The sequence below is a fragment of the Hemibagrus wyckioides genome, linkage group LG14 (genome assembly GCF_019097595.1).
Source record: "Hemibagrus wyckioides isolate EC202008001 linkage group LG14, SWU_Hwy_1.0, whole genome shotgun sequence".
Classification (NCBI taxonomy): domain Eukaryota; kingdom Metazoa; phylum Chordata; class Actinopteri; order Siluriformes; family Bagridae; genus Hemibagrus; species Hemibagrus wyckioides.
In genome coordinates this window covers 4,638,345-4,659,317 of record NC_080723.1, presented here as the reverse complement: position 1 = coordinate 4,659,317, position 20,973 = coordinate 4,638,345, and the positions used below count along the sequence as shown (strand labels likewise).

General features: G+C 42.1%; 1 protein-coding gene across 3 annotated transcripts in view; it reads left to right on the top strand.

Moving 5' to 3' along the window:
* The window catches only part of LOC131364930 (casein kinase I), a 32,766-nt gene extending 13,372 nt beyond the window's left edge, over positions 1 to 19,394 (top strand). The window contains exons 2-13 of one of the 3 annotated variants that reach the window (XM_058408411.1): positions 75 to 373; positions 2,598 to 2,638; positions 2,961 to 3,030; positions 7,218 to 7,369; positions 7,674 to 7,908; positions 8,020 to 8,105; positions 8,227 to 8,311; positions 9,271 to 9,419; positions 9,571 to 9,678; positions 11,729 to 11,839; positions 14,842 to 14,948; positions 15,733 to 19,394. In XM_058408411.1, coding sequence (XP_058264394.1) covers positions 196 to 373; positions 2,598 to 2,638; positions 2,961 to 3,030; positions 7,218 to 7,369; positions 7,674 to 7,908; positions 8,020 to 8,105; positions 8,227 to 8,311; positions 9,271 to 9,419; positions 9,571 to 9,678; positions 11,729 to 11,839; positions 14,842 to 14,948; positions 15,733 to 15,787 — 1,377 coding nt within the window. In that variant the 5' untranslated portion in view covers positions 75 to 195 and the 3' untranslated portion in view covers positions 15,788 to 19,394. Of the gene's footprint in view, positions 1 to 74; positions 374 to 2,597; positions 2,639 to 2,960; positions 3,031 to 7,217; positions 7,370 to 7,673; positions 7,909 to 8,019; positions 8,106 to 8,226; positions 8,312 to 9,270; positions 9,420 to 9,570; positions 9,679 to 11,728; positions 11,840 to 14,841; positions 14,949 to 15,732 lie in introns of those variants that run through there. The other 2 variants (XM_058408412.1, XM_058408413.1) reach the window with 2 other exon arrangements.
* Positions 19,395 to 20,973: the final 1,579 nt, after the last annotated feature.

Here is a 20,973-nt window from a genome sequence, read left to right as displayed (position 1 = left end):
GAGCAAAGGGCTGATGCTTGTTAAGTGTAGAGAATGATTTTAAATTTATTTCCATTTTTTTTTGTTGTGCCCAGGTCAGTTATGATGCAGTGAGAGGTGCTGGTGTGTGGTTCCTGATCCCGCTATCCCATGCCCACAGTGCCAGACTGAGGTGCTCTCTCAGGGGCCTCTCTCGCTCCCTCGGTGCCCGGAGCCATGGAGCACACGCGGGAGAAGGAGAGCGAGCGGCCGGCGCGGAACACTAAGGCCGCCCAGAGCCGCGGCACACACTCTCGCCCATCTGGCTCTGGATCGTCCGGCGTGCTGATGGTCGGCCCAAACTTCCGCGTGGGCAAGAAGATCGGATGTGGAAACTTTGGGGAGCTGAAGCTTGGTACGTTTTATCTTCTGTGCCAAACTCGTGTGACACGCTAAACAAATCGTTACCCAGGAAGTTCGGTAACAATTTGTGGTGTAACGTTGCCTATATCTGACACATGGTACATAAAGTCAGTAGCCTGGAGATTCAGAGAATCCAGGGGTGTGTTTAGGTACCGTATTATATACAGAATCAGCGGTCATTTATGATAGGCCAACTTAAACATTCTTTAAATTGTAGTTCTACTTCTACTTCTACAAACCACTACTTCTTGATTTTGCGTGACCTTTCGAGCTGGAACCATTAGTGGAATGGGTCAGATGACTTTCTAAAGAAAGTGGTAATTGTTTACTGTCTGTTTTTCTCCACAATACTCTAGCCTAAGGGCATCTCCTTTACTCTTGTCATTGAAACTCTATTTAAAAAATCTTTTATATACATATGCATTATAGGTTTGATGTTTCCAATTCCAGCATGCAGGGAGGAAGCCATGCCATGTAAACGTCTTAGTTAATAAACACGAAAAAACAAAACCATGGAGCATGAGGTTCCTAGGATTCCTCTTTGTTCTTTGTGTAGAATCGAATTTCTTGTTAAAAAAAATAAGACATAATGCAGAGCTGGTTCAACAGGTGGCCTGTGGGCTGGATGCAGCAAATTAATCTAACAAGTAAGAAAGAAAGCATCAAAAAAGAATTACTTCATATATGAAATTTATGGTGAATTTGTTGTAGGGCTCTGCAACATGTCGAGAGAAAGAAAGAAAAAAATGCTGAGGCATAACATTATGACCACCTGCCTGATATTGTGTTGGTCCTGCTTTTGTTGCTAAAACAGCCCTGACCCTGACTCCACTAGATCCCTGAAGGTGTGCTTGGCACCAAGATGTTAGCAGCAGATCCTCCATGAGCCCCGTTTTGTAACCTACAGGACTTAAAGAACTTACAGGACGTAAAGGATACTTTCGATAGATACTGACCACTGCAGACCGGGAACACCCCACCATAGCTGCAGTTTTGGAGATGCTCTGATCCAGTGGTCTAGCCCTTGGTGTCAAACTCGCTCAAATCCTTACACTTGCCCAATTTTCCTGCTTCTAACACATCAACTTTGAGGACAAAATGTTTACTTGCTGCCTAATATATCCCACCCACTAACAGGTGCCATGATGAGGAGATCATCAGTGTTATTCACGGCACCTGTCAGTGGTCATAATGTTATGCCTGATCGGTGTTCAGTAACCTACTTGCATAAGTTTGCAAACCCCTAAACTGACCCCTAAGCTTTGTTGAAGCACCTTTTGATCTTATTACACCACTCAGTCTTTTGGGGTAAGAATCTATCAGGGTGAATTGGCACTATTTTCTTAATTTTTCGAGCAACAGCATTCTAGATCGATTAGGTTGTAAAGGCATCTCCTGTGTACTGCAGGTCATCCCACAGAGTTTTAGTTAGATTAAGGTCTGGGCTCTGACTAGGTCAGAAACCTTTTTTTTTTTTTTTTTTTTTTGGTTAAGCCATTCCTTTGCTGATTTGAATGCATGTTGTCTTCAACTTACTAGCAGAAACCAAAAGGTTAGGGAGGAAAAAAGTAAGTATGATGCGGTCCACACCATGCTGCTCCATGCCTTTGTGATGTGCACCAAACATACCATCAGATCATAACACATTTTTTTTTGCCTCATGGTAGTTAGAGCTTAGAAATGGCTTCCGTCTGGCCACCCTACCCCATAGCCAAGACGTATGAGAGACATGCAGACAGTAATCAGTTCTTGTCAGATATTCCTGCAGCTACTTTAATGATGATGTACGTCTCTAGACAACCTCCTTGGAAAGATTTTTTCCCCTCCTTTCAGTGGGACGTCCTGTTTCTGGTGGTGATGTCCATTGTGTCTGTTGATGATGGTCTTTACCTGCTTTGTAAGCTGTGTTCAGACCATGGCTTCATCAGTCGGATGATCCTACAGAAACAGCTGCTCTTAATTTGGGGTTATCAATAATCTCATTGATGACGTCTGTATCATGATGACTTATGGACATGTTATTGACCATGTTCCCAATGATGAAAGCTTGTGCAACTACGTTATCTTAAATATTTTGGATTTTTTTTCCCCCTAAAATGTTTCCGATTGGTTTTCACAGTTGATTATTATCTTTTGTAAAAGACCAGATGGTTAAAACGTTTCGTGTAACGAACCAGACTCAGAAGATATAACAGTTTATTTCTATTCTGTTCCAGGTAAAAACCTTTACACCAATGAGTATGTTGCAATAAAACTGGTAAGTGGACCAGAGATTCCTGCATCTTTACGAAGAATTGCCTGAGAATCGGTTGCATGTGTTAAATCTAAGTCTAAATCTAACCGAACAGGGGAAGCCCTTGAATAATTATTTTGATCCTATCGAGAATGATTTTCTCCTGTTGTTCAGGTTCCTGCTGCGTATAATAATTTTCAGCCAGGCCCAATAGCGTGACATGAATTTGCTCTGAATGAAAATAATGTAGTTAATGTAGTACTATAGCCAAGTGCTACTTTTATAAAGGTGTTATAACGATGCATTAGGTCACTAAAGTGTAATCTTTTTGCTGGTTATTATACAGGAACCTGTGAAGTCGAGGGCACCACAGCTGCATCTGGAGTACCGGTTTTATAAAACTCTGGGCAGCACAGGTGACTGATTTTTCTCTCTCTCTCTCTCTCTCTCTCTCTCTCTCACTCTCTCACACACACACACACACCCTTCCCTTTCTCTTTCAGCCAATAGCAACACACATACACTAATTGTTTAATCTTAGTCTCTCTTTCACCATATGTATTTTCATACGTTGTATAACCACCCAATAAACAACAAAAAAAAATTGCTTTTTCTTCTCTCTTCTTTTATCTTTCTCCCAGTCTTACTTGCACACAACCACACACACATGTACACAAACCCACACACAGGCACACTTGATTCTTGCGAGCCCAGGTGCTAACAGCAGCCCTCTCCCTGTAGTGTTGATGAGACACATGCTCATTCTGCTGATCTACAGTGCTCGTGTTAATGGGAGAGTGTGTATAACTTGCAGGTGTGAATACGAAGAGCTTCTCCTTGTTTAATATCAGGCTCGTATCCTGACTGTCTGCAGTAGTAAAACTGCCACCGTTGCCTGTTAGATGTAACCTAGCGTTTTGCATCGAGCGGTGCCACATTTAGGTCAACAGTAGCAGATTGCATCTGAGTGTGCTGCAGTCGTGTCTTACACAGGAAGTATAGTTTGCTGTCGTGGCTTTGCAAGTTGTTTGCGATACCAGTAGGTTTTTGTGCTTTCATTATTGCCGAAGAGAGCAGGTTTGTTTTGGTTCCATAATTTCAGTTCCCAAACCTCCAACAACAAAAACATACTTTGGACTAAAGTATTTAAGAAAATGTGTGCAGTCACACCTATATACAACGATCAGGCATAACTTTATGACCACCTGCCTGATATTCTCTTGGTCGCCCTTTTCCTGCCAAAACAGCCCTGACCCGTCAAGGCATGGACTCTACGAGATCCCTGAATGTGTGCTGTGGTATCTGGCATCAAGATGTTAGCAGCAGATCCTTTAAGTTGCAACTTAAAAGATACTTACAGGATACTTTTGATAGATACTGACCACTGCAGACCAGGAACACCCCACAAGAGCTGCAGTTTTGGAGATGCTCTGATCCAGTCGTCTAGCCCTGACAATCTGGCCCTGGTCAAACTCGCTCAAATCCTTACTCTTGCCCATTTTCCTGCTTCTAACACGAACTTTGAGGTAGATGAACTATGACAGCATATCATATCGAGTTCTTCTCCAGTCAGCCAAGAACAGGAATCTGAGGCTACAGTGGGCTCTGGCTCACATTTTAGGATATTTTTCAGTCTATAACTCCTTTGTGCATTTTTAGATGCTTTTCTGACAAGGTTGTGTTTTTCTGATCTTTGTTGTCTGTTGTGCCCATTACCTGAAGACCCTCTGCTTGATGTTGTGCATTGCGATGCTGCTACATGATTGGCCGATTGGATAATAAGTGCTGAAATTCAAGAAAGATGCTACTTTTTAAAATAGTTCATTTGAATTGTTGGTGAAACTCAATATCTTTTTCTTGCTAAATATTTTATTAGTCCTGTATACGTGTGTTGGGTGGAGGCAGGACACCTAGGGAATTATCATGCCATCTGGCACTGAGGATGATCATGATAGAGTGAGAGAGAGAGAGAGAGTAACTGCATTATTCCCCTGCCAGCAGTGTAGGACTTTTGCCTTTCTGTTTATTCACCCATATCTCCACTCCTCTAATCTCCACTGCTCCATGTTTGTCCCTCTGCTTTAGTGAGTCATGGCTGATACGTGATCAGTGGTTTTGAGGGAAGTGAGTGGGCTGCGTTTTCTGTATGTAGCTGAGAAATTCTCATTCTCTCTCTCTCTCTCTCTCTCTCTCTCTCTCTCTCTCTCTCTCTCTCTCTCTTTCCATGTGTACACAGCTATCAATATTGGATTGTATACTCTAAAGGGTTGATATTCAGGGGGGAGAGATTTCCACCAAGGAAGAGAGATTCCGTATCCCTTTCGTTTCCTGAATGGCCGCATCATCTTAATGGGCTTGTACTTGTAAATTCTTTCACTCCTTATTTCTTACTTGGACATATGCACCAACCAGATCAGTAACGTAATGTAAAGGTACATGTACATCAAATATCTGTATCTTTCATATAGCTCAATACCGAATCCCTTTCTAGGTAGTCATTTTCGAGTTAGATGTTGAGCGTGGTGTTCAAATGAGTGAGCCTGGTGTGGGATGAGTTGTGTTTCTCAAAACCTGCGTGCTGTGATTCATATAGAACCCGGGTAAACTCTCTTGATGATTAATGCTGAAGTGGAATGATGTACAGGAACGAGCTGTTGAAAAAACAGAGTCAGCATTTAGGAGGAAAGACCTGTTCACACCTGACATGTTTCTGAAGTATTTTCTTTAATGCGTGCTACATACAAATGACTTTGGTGTTTACAAGTCTTTCAATCAGACCCGATTCTCAGAAACGTTTAAGACACGTGCATAAAATCCCCAAAGCTGTGTGCCCTGATTGAGTTAATGTCTGGATTAAAGCTAATGAATATATGAGGCTTCACTAGCACTCGGGTACTACATACATAACATTATGACCACCTGCCGAATATTGTGTTGGTCCCCCTTTTGCTATCAAAACAGTCCTGGCCCATCGAGGCATGGACTCCAGTAGATCCCTGCTGTGGTATCTGGCACCAAGATGTTAGCAGCAGATCCTTTAAGGCCTCTAAGTTGCAAGGTTGGGCCTCCATGGATCAGACTTGTTTGTCCAGCACATCCCACAGATGCTATCGGATTGAGATCTGATGAATGGCCGAGTCAACACCTCAAACTCATTGTTGTGCTCATCAAACCATTTCTGAACCATTTTTGCTTTGTAGCATGGCGCATTATCCTGCTAAAAGAGGCCACAGCCATCAGGGAATACTTTAGTTTCCATGAAAGGGTGTACGTGGTGCGCAACAATGCTTAGGTAGGTGGTACATCTCAAAGTAACATCCACATGGATGGCAGGACCCAAGGTTTCCCAGCAGAACATTGCCCAAAGCATGACACTGTCTAATGTCCATTCTAGCCTTTTGTCATGTCATCTGGTTTTGTTGAAACATATAGCTGTGCATCGGCAGCGAATACTATTAACGATGTCATACTTGCAACGGTCTGATCTGAGGCCTTCCCTTAATCCTTACAACTTGTGCTACAAATCATTGTCTTTGCTCTATAAAGTAAAATACATATTATATAAGCAAAGAGCAGCAACCCTAATCAGAGGCCAATAGGAGGTCATTTACTACTTTGACCGGTGCTGAATCAGTACTGGGATGAAGTCCTGACTGAAATGTGTGTGATTTCTTATGCAAGTATGAGCTCAGCTGCTGAGCTCAAATGTTTTTTTAGGATGTTGGTTATAAAGGCGTGGCTGATCAATATCTAGAGCTGTCTGTCATTTTACTGCGGACATGGGTTCAAGGTGTTTTTAATAAATGGTTTAATAACTAGTTTAAAAGAAGTGGGTACAGTATATGTATACAATGCTGAGAAAGTTTAATAGCAAATGTTTCTGATAGTATTTGTTTAAGTAAATACGAAGACATCAGATCTCAAGTTTTAGTTATAGATTTTGATTTTGTGATAAAATTAATTCATGCTGCTGAACTGGGGTAAGTTCGTGGTTATATTGGTCTCGGCGTAATGAAACATTAGTTGGAAATCCATATATTTTCTGTGTATGCAGATCTCCATGACAAAAAGGAATAGATTATATGATTCAGATCCCCTACAGATAGCACTGTTGAGTCAGTCACTGAGAGAGATGACCAAGCAGAAATAGCAAAGCGAGCTCAGAATCAGTTTCCTTCACTGCTTGTCTCTTCCTATATGTCAGAGCCCTATCCAGTTTCTTTCAGGATTTGTTTTTTGGGGGGTTTTTCTTCACTTCATTTTGTCAGGCTTTTTTTGTGTGAACTAATCTGTGTTATCTGCAACACTGGAACTAGAATATGTGTCTCATCAACCATCAGACGTTGCTTTCCCAAACTACATCACTGTAATCTTGGTGTTAATTTATACACTGTTCTTTTACGAGCTTCCCGTGCCAAATCTCTGAAAGGGAGGACTGTCTCTTATACAGAACTTTCCTCATAAAGATTGATAAGTTGTAGTCTAGAACAATGTTGTTTGTATTTCACAAGAGGTTTATGAATATGGCCATCCAATTTACACCCATATATTATTTTGCTAAATGTTATTGATTAAAAGCTAACTTGTTGTTTTGCTTTCTCAGTGGAAGGGTTGCCACAGGTATATTACTTTGGCCCCTGTGGAAAGTACAATGCAATGGTTCTGGAGCTGCTAGGTCCTAGCCTGGAGGACTTGTTTGATCTGTGTGACCGAACGTTCTCCTTGAAGACTGTCCTCATGATTGCCATTCAGCTGGTAAGCATTGCCGTCATGTAAAGGCTCAAAAAGTCTGTGATCTGTCTCTCGAGAGGTTTTGAACGTGCCACTCGTCTGATTGCACGAGTGGATCCTGATCCTGTTTTCCCAGCACATCTGACTCTTCTCGTTGAGGGGTTCTGTTAATCAGCTGACAAGTTGAATCAGATGTGTTAAAGAAGGGGAAAACAAAAAAAAGAAAAGAAACAAGCATCTTGTTGTCACTCATCCATGCACTTGGTGTTGCAGGTTAACTCAGGTGGTCCGAATTCACTCTGATTTTGTTATTTCATGTACATATCAGATAACCCGGATGGAATATGTCCACTCAAAGAACCTCATCTACCGGGACGTCAAGCCAGAGAACTTCCTCATTGGGCGTCAGGGCAGTAAAAAGGAGCACATAATCCACATCATCGATTTTGGTCTGGCAAAAGAATACATCGACCCAGAGACCAAAAAACACATACCTTACAGAGAACACAAGAGCCTGACGGGCACAGCACGTTACATGTCTATCAACACACATTTGGGAAAAGGTGAACAAACGCTTGATCTTTTATTCGGAGCAGTTCTATGCATAGCAGCCTTGAGTTTGGTTGATCATCTTGTGTATTAAAAATTTACTTTGCTTTAAATGTTTTATTCAGAGCAAAGTCGGCGGGATGACCTGGAAGCACTCGGCCACATGTTTATGTACTTCTTGCGGGGTAGTCTGCCATGGCAGGGGCTGAAGGTGAGTCTGACTGGTGGCATGCATGAATTTCCCTGACTTTTTTCTTTTTTGCCCCATCTTTCTTGAATAAAGGCATGTTTGTTGGGATGATGACAGAATGATTTTCTCCCTTGTGCAACAGGCAGACACACTGAAGGAACGTTATCAGAAAATTGGAGACACCAAACGAAACACTCCCATTGAGGTTCTCTGTGAGAACTTTCCAGGTATGACTGAACCTCTCTCTCTCTCTCTCTTTCTCTCTCTCTCTCTCTCTCTGAAATCCCATTTAAATAAATGATCACATGACTGTTCACAACTGAATGCAATTTTGTGCAAGAATAGCCTAGTTAACCAGTAAGGAATACTGAGTTATTATGTAAATGAGTTGCATTCTAACTGCATTCTGTAAAATTAACTGCTTTCATAGTAATAAATAAGCCCGATAAGAGAACTTTGAAAATGATCAGTAAATGTCACGCGGTTGTTGTCTAGAGGACAGTCTGATTAATCTTGTGTGACGCACCAATCAGGCATAACATTATGAGCAGTAACAGGTGACGTGAATAAGACTGATGATCTCCTCATCATGGCACCTGTTAGTGGGTGGTCACTGCACCCACTGTATCTGCAGTGGTCAGTGTCTATCAAAAGTGGTCTAAGGAGGGAACAGTGGTGAACCGGATGGCCAAGACTTATCAATGCACGTGGTGAGAAAAGGCTGACTTGTGTGGTCCATCCAACAGACAAGCTACTGTTGCTCAGATTGCTGAAGAGGTTAATGCTGGTTCTGAATAGAAAGGTGTCAGAATACACAGTGCATGACGGGTCAGGGCTCCTTTGGCAGCAAAAAGGGGATATTAGGCAGGTGGTCATAATGTTATGCCTGATCGGTGTATGGTACTTGGACTACTGTGATATTAAAGGTATTTTAGAAAAAGTTATATTGTGTTATTTGTGAATAAGGTTATGACAGGGGTGTCCAATCTTATCCGCAAAGGGCCGGTGTGGGTGCAGGTTTTCATTCCAACTGAGCTGATTAGCCATTTGGAATCTGGTGTAGCTTCTGCTTGGTTGGAATGAAAACCTGCACCCACACCGGCCCTTTCTGGATAAGATTGGACACGCCTGGGTTAGGATCTTCACACAGCTGTCTTTTTTCTTCTTTTTTTTTAAACATCTGTAGAGGAGATGGCCACGTATCTGCGCTACGTACGGCGGTTAGATTTCTTCGAGAAGCCCGATTATGAGTATCTACGGACTCTCTTCACTGAACTATTTGAAAGGAAAGGATATACATTCGACTACACATACGACTGGGTCGGCAGACAGATCGTAAGTATTTACTGTGAATAACTACTGATCTGTGTTTTTTTATTTTTGCATTTGTTCATAAAGCGGTAGCTTAAATATTGTATTTCTAGTGAGACGCTGGTCAGATATGTGATAAAGTTTTCTGAACAGGACTTTTTTTTTTACCTTCTAGCCAACACCAGTTGGGTCAGTTCAGGTGGATTCAGGAGCTTCTGCTATCACTAGAGAATCCCACGCCAACCGAGAAAGACCTTCACAGCATCAACCGCTGCGGAACCAGGTACACAGCTTCAGTGTAATATGTTAGTAGAAGAGAAAACGTGATTCGGGATCAGTTTGGATGTTTAGCCGCATGCTAGGTGTTCACTGTATTGAAGGTGTAGGGAGAGTTGACGAGAGACTGAAACAAAGAGCAGTGGAATCAGGAAGATAGCCTTGGAGAGCTAAATTAATTTCCATCCTGGAAAAGCTCCAGCCCCACCCCCTTCCTCCAGCGGTCCCGCCACATCCTGATTTGCCTGGGCTTCATTGGCTGAGCTGGAGTGGTGCTACTCTGTCTGTCCTGACGCTGCTCTGGCTGATCTCTGACCGCTCCTTATCTACAGCCATTACCCAGTGCTATACATGGGCCTAGGTTCATGAAGCATCTCAAAAAATTGCTTAACTAGGATTAGTTATCCTGGCCATATTCCTACTAAAATGCTTTAGTAGCAATATATATATACTGATGATTCAAAAGAATAAGATGTAGGAGAAAAATGCCTTGTGTTCATTCATCACAATCAGCCGTCCTCTGTTTACACGGGCTTCATGCAGATCACGAATGGAAGGACCTTCTGTCCAAACAGACAAAGACTCCCATTTAAAATCCCCTACAGTACAATAGAGCAGCTATAGCCTTGGAATATGCTAACACTACAAGAACACATGGATGGGTAATGTGTTGTTTTGGATTGATTTTAGGGGACAGCATCACTGGAACACTTCTTGTTGTTTTGGCTTGAGAGAATGGCTGAAAGGAGAGATGAATCACGCTGAATATTAGCTGCTTGCATAATCCTACTTATTTGGAAAGTGCTCTTGAGCTCTCTTGCAGGCGGTCCAGACACATGCCACTAGCTTATGCCTTTTCTGTTCTTTTCAAGTCAGTTGGAGTTATTTTAACTTTTCTGCTTTTGTGTGTGTGTGTGTGTGTGTGTGTGTGCGCGCGCTCTCCATTCTCATTACCACATTGCTTGCGTCACATTCACATGTCTAACACTTCTCTGTCCTGCCGCTGTCCTCCGTGTCTGTTTGTTTTGTGCTGTGTACGTGCAATGCATGGCCACCTGCATCTCTTTCTTTCTTTCTTTCTTTCTTTCTTTCTTTCTTTCTTTCTTTCTTTCTTTCTTTCTTTCTTTCTTTCTTTCTTTCTTTCTTTCTTTCTTTCTTCCTTCCTTCCTTCCTTCCTTCCTTCCTTCCCCCCACTCTCTCTCTCTCTCTGTCTCTCTGTCTCTTTGTCTGTCTCTTTTGGTCTGTCTTTCTTTATTTGTTCTTTCTTTCTTTCTTTCTTTCTTTCTTTCTTTCTTTCTTTCTTTCTTTCTTTCTCCCTTCCTCCCCCCTCACTCTCTCTTTTTTTCGTCTCTCTCTGTCTCTCTCTCTCTGTCTCTCTCACTCTTACTCTCTCTCTCTCTGTCTCTCTCACTCTTACTCTTTCTCTCTCTCTCTCTCTCTGTCTCTCTCTCTCTCTCTGTCTCTTTGTCTATCTCTTTGTCTGTTTTTCTTTCTTTCTTTCTTTCTCCCTTCCTTCCTCCCCCCTCACTCTCTCTTTTTTTCGTCTCTCTCTGTCTCTCTCTCTCTGTCTCTCTCACTCTTACTCTTTCTCTCTCTCTCTCTCTCTCTCTCTCTCTCTCTCTCTCTGTCTCTCTCTCTCTCTCTGTCTCTTTGTCTATCTCTTTTTGTCTGTTTTTCCTTCTTTCTTTCTCCCTCCCGCCCGTCTCTCTCTCTCTCTGTTTCTTTCTCTCTGTCTGCTTTTTCTCTCTCTCTCTCTCTCTCTCTCTCTCTCTGTCTCTTTGTCTATCTCTGTCTGTTTTTCTTTCTTTCTTTCTTTCTTTCTTTCTTTCTTTCTTTCTTTCTTTCTTTCTTTCGTCCCCCCCCCACTATCTCTCTTGCTCTCTCTGTCTGCTTTTTTTACTCTCTCTCTTTTTTCGTCTCTCTCTGTCTCTCTCTCTCTCTCTCTCTCTCTCTCTTTGTCTATCTATCTATCTCTTTCTTTCTTTCTTTCTCCTTCCTACCTTCCTTCCTTCCTTGCTTCCTTTCTTGCTGTGGTCTTGGTGCTTTGTGGGGTGCAGACGGTCAGCTCGGAGCACAGGGGAGCATGGGACACGCAGCCTCATCGGCACACCAACCTGTCTTACCTGAGCTCATATATGGCTTCTGACCGGCATGGGGGCTCTGCACAGGTAAAGCGAGGATCTGCACGCACTGGCCCTCACCTCGTCTCTGCCACACCACAGAGCTAAAAGCATTGCTGCTTATTTTCTTTCATTTCTCCCCTTTCCTTGCACCTAGCTGAGCATTAGCCTCATTTGTTAGACTTCTCATGAATGTACACCTGTGTTATTCATGAGAGGACTTGCATGGGGCTCAGAAATATATGCTGAACATCTCATTTCCAAAGCATTTAAAATAATCCGTGTAGAACAATAAATTGTGGAATATGTTATGAAGGCCAATGAAATGCCTATGATCACTACACCTTTACCCTCATAAAGTATTCTGAACTGATTCTTAAAGTTATGAATATGTTAAGTTTCCTTTTTGGTGAAATTTATCTGAATATTTGATGCTATGGTTCATGTATACTCAGTCCTTGTTGAGGAGAACTGAGTCCTACTGCAATTTTAAAGCCTCTGGATTTGATACTGAAGATCTGTCATTAAATATGCAGATATCAGTGGTGGATTTAAGACATGGACACTATAGGAACAAAAGTATGTGGGCACCTGACCTTCACAACCATGTGTTTGTTGCTCTAATAATAAGCTCTACTATAAGGACAATGGTAGCATCAAGTGGTTAAGGGTCTGGGTTGTTGATTAGAAGGTCTGGTTTCAAACCGCAGCACTGCCAAGCTGCCACTCTTGGGCAATTGAGCAAGGCTGTCTGCTCCAGGGGCACTGTATCATAACTGCTCCCGCGCTCTGACCCCAACCTCCTCAGATGGGATATGCGAAGAAAAGTATTCCACTGTGCTTTAATATATATGTGTGGTGATATTTTTCTGGTTGCTCAAGTGGTTATGGCTCTGGGTTGTTGATCGGAGGATCGGGGTTCAAGCCCCAGCCCCAGCATCCTAGGGGCAAATGAGCAAGGCTCTCTGCTTCAGGGATGCTGTATCATAGCTGCCCCTGCGCTCTGACCCCAACCTCCTCAGATGAAAAGTATTCCACTGTGCTTTAATATATGTGTGGTGATATTTTTTCTGGTTGCTCAAGTGGTTAAGGCTCTGGGTTGTTGACTGGAGGATTGGGCCCCAGCACCCTAGGGGCAATTTAGCAAGGCACTTAACCCTCCCTGCTCCAGGGGCGCTGTATCATAGCTGCCCCTGTGCTCTGACCCCAACCTCCTCAGCCGTGATATGTGAAGAAAAGAATTCCACTGTGCTTTAATATACATGTGGCGATAATAAAGGCTTCTTGACCTCAGTTCTTCTCTTCTGGAAAGGCTTTTGACCAGATGTTGGATGTTCATTCCACCAGATGTTCATTCACCTGATGTTGGGTGAGGAGGTTTGGGGTCCAGTCGGTGTTCCAGTTCAATCCCAAAGGTGTTCACCAAGGTTGAGGTCAGGGCTCGTTGCAGGACACTCAGAGTTCTTCCACTCCATTCTTGGCAAACCTTGTCTTCACAGAGCTTAGTGCCCATGCTGGACCATGTTTGGGCTTCTTAGTTTCAGTGAACAGAAATCATAATGATACAGCATACAGATACATCCTGTATGATTGTGTGCTTCTGCATATGGGTGTGATGGTCAGCTGTCCACAAACACGTGGGTGTTTTATTACACTACGGATAATTTAAATAAAGTCAAAAGTTACAAAAAGGTCTAATTTTTATGCCTCGTTGTAGATTTATAGGTGTGTGAGTGAGCAAACTGACATAGAGCAGCATCTCCCCAGCAACGTAAACAACGTGAGTGGCATGTTAGTGATGGAGAGGAGCTTCCACATTGATTTTATTTTTATATTCATGACTCATTGTGTGGTGCGTTGGTGTATGTTGTATATATTTCTAGAGGCACTAAAGGAGAACATTTAAAATTCTGACTAGATGCAGCTGGTCACTTAGGAGCAAAGATTTGTAGTGGGCAAGAAATTTCTAGTTTCTGTGATTGGGGTAAATTCTGATTGGTACTTTTGTAGTGTGAATATACATTATATTGACAAAATTGTTGGGACACCCCTCCAAATTCAGGTGTTGTTTTTCAGGGGTTGGGCTTGGGGCGTTAGTTCCAGTGAAAGGAACTCTTAATGCTTCAGCATACCAAGACATTTTGGACAATTTTATGCTTTGTGGGAACAGTTTGGAGATGACCCCTTCCTGTTCCAACATGTCTGCACACCAGTGCACAAAGCAAGGTCCATAAAGACATGGATGAGCGAGTTTGATGTCTAGGAACTTGACTGGCCTGCACAGAGTCCTGACCTCAACCTGATAGAACACCTTTGGGATGAATTAAAGCGGAGACTGCGAGCCAGACCTTCTCATCCAACATCAGTGCCTGACCTCACAAATGCGCTTCTAGAGGAATGGTCAAAAATTCCCATAAACACACTCCTAAACCTTATGGAAAGCCTTCCCCAGAGGAGTTGATGCAGACATCACAGATGCGCTAGCTCGCAGTCTCTGCTCTAATTCATCCCAAAGGTGTTCTATCGGGTTAAGGGGCAGGTCAGTCAAGTTCCTCCACACCAAACTCGCTCATCCATGTCTTTATGGACCTCACTTTGTGCACTGGTGTGCAGTCATCTTGGAACAGGAAGGGGTCATCCCCAAACTGTTCCCACAAAGTTGGGAGCATGAAATTGTCCAAAATGTCCTGGTATGAAGTTGAAGCATTAAGAGTTCCTTTCAATGGAACTAAGGGGCTGAGCCCAACCCCTGAAACACAAACCTGAATTTAATGATTTGGAGGGGTGTCCCAAAACTTTTGGCAGTATAGTGTAGTTGCACCTGACTCAAATTCACCAAAACAAAACTGCAGAAAAAAAGAAGTTGAAAAGGTTGGAATTACGAGTATGGACCAGATCAAACCTTAGTTATTCTTGAATTCGTATTGAAACGACTTTGGATGAAATGGAGATGATGCACCTTTTGTGACAAATTCTAACAAGAAGTGAACAGAAAATATCTTTCATTTACACATGAACTATTTTCTGATTAGACACAATCTGTGTTGCAGGTGATCAGCTCAACCAACGGGGAGCTGAATGCAGATGACCCTCTGGTAGCCCATTCCAACGCACCGATAACAACACAGGCAGAAGTGGACGTGGTGGATGAGGCCAAGTACGTAAAACCCCTCCACCCCCACCCTCGCTATGTCTATGCTCCGTCTATTTTCTTGCCTTCTTGCTGTGAAGCTTTTGTCCTTGCAGTCTTCCCATTTTGATTTGCCAGGGTCTTGCTGATTCTCTTTTGCACCACCTCATCTCTTTGTCCCCTGTGCTGTTTGCCTTGTGTGTGTGTGTGTGTGTATGTATGTGTATTGCATTTCCTATCGACGTCGATGTCGCATGTTTTTTCACTTCACCTGTTTGTGTGTACAGTATTTAATCTCTATCTCTCTCTCTACGCTTTCTGTAGCTGCGTGAAAATGCTCAACTTGTGGTGAGTCTCCCTTTCCCTGTACTCATCCCAATTCAGGGACGGGCACACAGGGGGAACGCTAGTACTGACCTAGAGCTTATGATTAACATGATACAGTACTATCAAACTGGCTGGACAGGGTGTCGTGTCTCTCCCTAGCTAACGTTAACAATATTACAATATCGTTTGGTCTCGTCGCATTAGGTATCATAGAGACAGCAGCCCGGAAGTCGTCCGACACGATGCCGTGTGTCTTTCTCAGCAGCATGTCTATACATTGTCTTACTAATGGCCATGTTGTTGTCGTCTTGTGCTTTGTGTATTTCTTTTTTGTGTGTGTGTGTTTTTACTTCGTGTGGTTCACGTCACGACCTTCACAAAACCACTAATCTCTTTTCTCGTAAAATCGTAGTAGATACGGGCCGTGACCTCGACGCAGAGTTTCGGCAAAAGTCTTGATCTGTTTTTCTCCTCCTCCCCTCAGGTGCTGCTGCTTCTTCAAGCGTAAAAGGAAGAAGAGTTCCCCGAGGCACAAATGAGCCTCCTCTCCTTATTTCCACTGCACTGCTGACGTGAGCCTCTCCGTGGAGACGCATCTACAGCTGGACATTTTCAAGGCCGATTACATTACAGTACATCCGGTGGCCCTGCAAGAATGTTAAGCTTCTTAAACAGTCCAGAGGCACCTGGACAGGACCTTCTCCCCTTTGCACTCTTTTAATTTGCCTTTTCATCCCGATATTCCTTTATTTATGTATTTTAATGTTTTTACGGATGTCTGTCCCTATGAGGAGCCGGTCAGTAGAGGACAGTTCATGCTGCATTTCTTCCTGAAGGGTTGTAATTTTGCTATGAACATTTTAACTTTTCCCAAACGTTTGACCATTTCAAGGACCTTTCTTGCTCTTGTGCTTGGCCTGTTTATTGTTTGTTTCGTTTTGTTTTGTCTGTTTTTTTCCCTCCCATGCTTTTGGACAGAGAGGAACTTCATCGCCTGGTGGTACCTGGACTCAATAGCACAGCCTACTTCCACTTTTGCTGCAGTTTTCTTCTACAAATTCTGTGCAGTTTGATTCGCAATGTCCATTTACTGTATGCATCCTGTCTTACTTACACCCATAAACACATACGCATTGTGTCATCACGAAATAACTCATTTTAATGCAAAGTTCGAAGCTCCATAAACACAAAAAAACAGGCACATTGACATGGATGTGTTACACTGGAGACAAATATTATTGCATGGAAAAGTGCAATGCATACTGTAGGTCAGTATGTATACGCCTATGAATCTCTAAAAGGGGGTTTTTACATAGATGACTGGCTTGCGAAGGATTTTGTCCCCTAAGACCAAAATCTACGAGAGGAAAAAAACACAAAAAAAAACAAACTTTACTCAATATATTGAAGTATTTATCCTGAAGGTATTTGTGGCATGTAAAATGTTCGATTAGGTAACCAAAAAAAAAAAAAAAAAAGCCATATTTCATGGAACTGTGTATTTAATCGTATTGTAGTTTGCATGATCAAATCCATGGCTTCTCTTAACACATTTACAGCAGGGGTGAAAAAAGGAGAAAGCCCAAATCAAGTACCACTCATTTTTAAGCTTCAGCTCGCCGAGCACATGCCGCTATGTGCTGTTATATAGAAATTTTCCAGCTTTGAATGTGCAATACCCATTCCCAAAGTCTTAAAGGTTAGAATCCTCTTTCTTTCTTTCTTTCTATTTGTGTGTCACATTATGGAAGCTATAGACGACCCATTCCCCCACACATGAGGCCAACAGATTGAATTTGCCGGGTGTAGAGAAAAGGTATCACTCTTTCACTCGTGCACTCCTACTGATGATACCGTCTCATGCCTTGAATACAGAGCTGCATTCACATTCATTACGATTATTATACCTGGGTCAGAATATCAAACCCAAGATCTTATCCTTCCTGTGTGAACGCTGAGATGGACTGCAAAGCCTGTCGTAACTGGACCGGTGATTTTATTTATTTTTTATTTTATTTTATTTTTTACCTGCAATTCATGATACTGAACCTTTATTAGATGTACAGAGCGTTTGTCTTGATGCGTGAGATGCTGCAGAGATGTCGGATGGGTGTTAGGTAAACAGTGTTAAAGCACCTCGACCTACTCGAGCGTTGAAACGAAAGCTATAATGCATCATGTGCTGGACTAATACGTCTGCTGTTGTTTTTTTGTTGTTTAATTGCGTTTTTCACTATTTCTGCTTTAGTCTTCAAGCTAGCTTTTGTTCGGGTGAACGTTTCTTTACGCGTAGCCGTAATAAGCAGCTGACTGTTTATAGCATTAATTCAATTGCAGACCTTTTGTACTGTAACTGTTTTTTTGTTTTTTGGGGGTTTTTTTTTTTTAAATGTTTATTTGTTTGTTTGTTTTTTTCGTTTTTAAATACGGATGCGGCCTAACGACGGACTTTTCGGATTTTTGCCTTTAAACAAAACGAATTTATTTTGTATTTAATGCCTCAAAAAAAGGAAGATTTTATGGTGTGTTTCCGTGCATTATACAGTTCATATGAGTGTATGTGGTCACTTGATTTGTAATTTTATTGATTGTGAATATATTTGTGAATATTTTTATTTGCTTTTATTTCGGAGAACACTAAGGTCTCCACAGCACCTCCTGGTGGGGTGAATAACTGGATCTTTGAATGCTTTTCTCCCAAATTAGCCATACAAATATATATATATATATATATATAATGTGTGTGTATATATATATATGTATAATGATTATTTGTGTCGAATCGTTTAAGTTATGACTTCAGTTGGTTTGTTCGGACACTGATTTGGAAGCGGTGTTGAAATCATAATCGTATTAGCTGGACGTCTTGGTAAAGGATCTTAGACTAGGTGACTTAGGAGCAGATTTCCATCATGTGCGTTTATTTTGGTTCATGAATTTGGTCGATACCGAAACTGATCATACATGTTCAGAATTTGTTTTCGCTATTATTATTATTATTATTATTATTATTATTATTATTATTATTATTAGACGCTTTTTATCTGTACTTGTGGAGCAAATGGATTCCAGTACTGAGACTTTGTCCCCAAAGTCACTATCTTTGTCATGTAAACACTGGTTCAATGGGGCATTTTGGGGGAAAACCTTGTATTTCTTTTTCTTTCTGCGCCACTAGTTCCAGCTCCGTCCACATCTGTCACGATCCGTGTCTTGTCGGCGATTTGACGCCCGATTTATTTTCCCTGTTTCGTTCCTGTGCGCATCAGAGATGCGAACATGCCGTATGAAACGAGGGCACGTTGAAGAGAGATCGTTCCTTGTGAGAAATTCCTAATCTTTCCTCGACGCTACAGTCTTAAAACCATATGGTCTGGTTCACACATTATGCCTTATTACACAGAAAACGAAAAGAAGCTCTTTGATGAAACGATCCGTTTATTATCCTTGTATCATATTTTATTTCTGATTTAGCTCGAGAGAGACACATTCCCTTGTTAATCTCCCAACCACAGATATGATGGAGCTGAAACCACTAAATGAAAGTGTCTGTTGTAAATGATGTAAAATATTTCATTGTTTTGATGGTATCATGATGAACGTCGTAGTTTCGGAGCCGGGTTGCGTTTTATCTCTGCTTTGACCTGGATAAAGCAAGCCTGCACAGATAAATGAAAGCAAAGTTACGGGAAAAAAAGTTCATTCTCACAGACTTAAATTTCTCCCCGTTTCGACTTGGACTACATGCTGTTAATGAGGATTTCTAACGAGTTCATGTACAGTGCTATCAGGGCTTGGTGTGGGTGTGTGTGTGTGTATGTCTGGATAAAGCAAGCCCCCAACCCCCCCCACCCCCCGAAAAATGTATTCTTAATATTGTGTGTAAAATGTTGAATGTCATTTTCAAATTTTATCCTTATGCTTTAACTGTGCTAAAGGGCTCCAGTTGTGAAGAATCCATTCGTTTTTTGAAATTTTGGGACGTTTCGTTTTCAGACAGACGAGCGGCCTCTCTGTGTAACGGCCATTGTTCAGAGGCACCGACAAACACTTTTTATTCCTTCAACCCTGAGGGGTAGCTCAAGTTTGGACCCTTTTTTAATGTAAAATAAAAAAAAAAACAAAAGATCTCTCTCTCTTACCCTTCACTCTGTGTCCGAGTCATTTTGTATTTGAGCGTCAAATGAACATGACTTGGGGTAGTGTGGTAGCTTTAGTGGTTAGCACTGCTGCCTCACAGCAAGAAGGTCCTGGGTTCGAATCCCGGGTTCGAATCCCGGGTTCAAACAGACAGGGGTATTTCTGTGTGGAGTTTGCATGTTCTCCCTGTTTCCTCCGGGTACTCAGGTTTCCCCTCTCAGTCCAAAAACATGTACATTAGGTTGATTGGTAATTCTAAATTCCCCATGAGTGTGTGTGATTGTCGGCCTATATGTGTGACCCAAAAAATGAATTGCGCTACATTTTGGTCAAAAGTTGTATTCAAAAAACCACTTGATCTCAATTTTAAATGTCAATTTTGTGTGAACTGTGCCCAATGAAGCCTTAGATTTCTGTTCTTGGCTGCTGTTGTAGCCTACATGTTTAAAGGTTTGTTGTGCTGAGCATTTTAAGACTTTTTTCCACTCCTCATGGGTGTAAAGAGTAGTTATTTGAGTTACTGTAGACAAACTGTAGGCTTAAACAAGTCTCTTGAACCAGTCTCCTCTGACCTCTCTAACGAACAAACCGTTTTGACCCACAGAACCGACGATCACTGGATATGGTTTCACAGATCGGCAGTTGCTGAAATATTCAAACCTGCCCGACTCGCACCAGCAACCGTTCTACAATCTCCTATAGATTATATTTTTCTGGGATTTCTTTTAAGTGAGCATTAACGAACAGCTGTATCTGCATTATATCATGTATTGTGTTGCTGCCACGTGATCGGCCGACTGGAACTGTATAAATGTGCAGATGTACAGAAGTTCCAGTGAGTATACACCGATCAGGCATAATATTATGATCAATTCAATTCAATTCAATTTTATTTGTATAGCGCTTTTAACAAAGAGCATTGTCTCAAAGCAGCTTTACATGAGAAACGACATAAGAAAACAACAAACATATGAACAGACAAACAGACAGACATTCCTAGATGTTATCCCAAGTGAGCAAGCCTGAGGTGACTGAGGCGACTGTGGCAAGGAAAAACTCCCTTAGAGGGTAAGAGGAAGAACTCTTGAGAGGAACCAGACTCAAGAGGGAACCCATCTTCATTTGGGTGACAGTTGTGTGATGATCACCTGCTTAATATTGTGTTGGTCCCCCTTTTGCTGCCAAACAGCCCTGGCTCTTCATGCACTGTGTATTCTGACCCCTTTCTATCAGAACCAGCATTAACTTCTTCAGCAATTTGAGCAACAGTAGCTCGTCTGTTGGATCGGATCACACGGGCCAGCCTTTTCTCACCACATGCATCAGTGAGCCTTAGCCGTCCATGACCCTGTCATCGGTTCACCACTGTTCCTTTCTTTGACCACTTTTGATAGATACTGACCACTGCAGACCAGGAACACCCCACAAGAGCTGCAGTTTTGGAGATGCTCTGATCCAGTGGTCTAGCCATCACAATTTGGCCCTTCATCAAACTCGCTCAAATCCTGACTCTTGTCCATTTTTCCTGCTTCTAACACATCAACTTTGAGGACAAAATGTTCACTTGCTGCCTAATATATCCCAC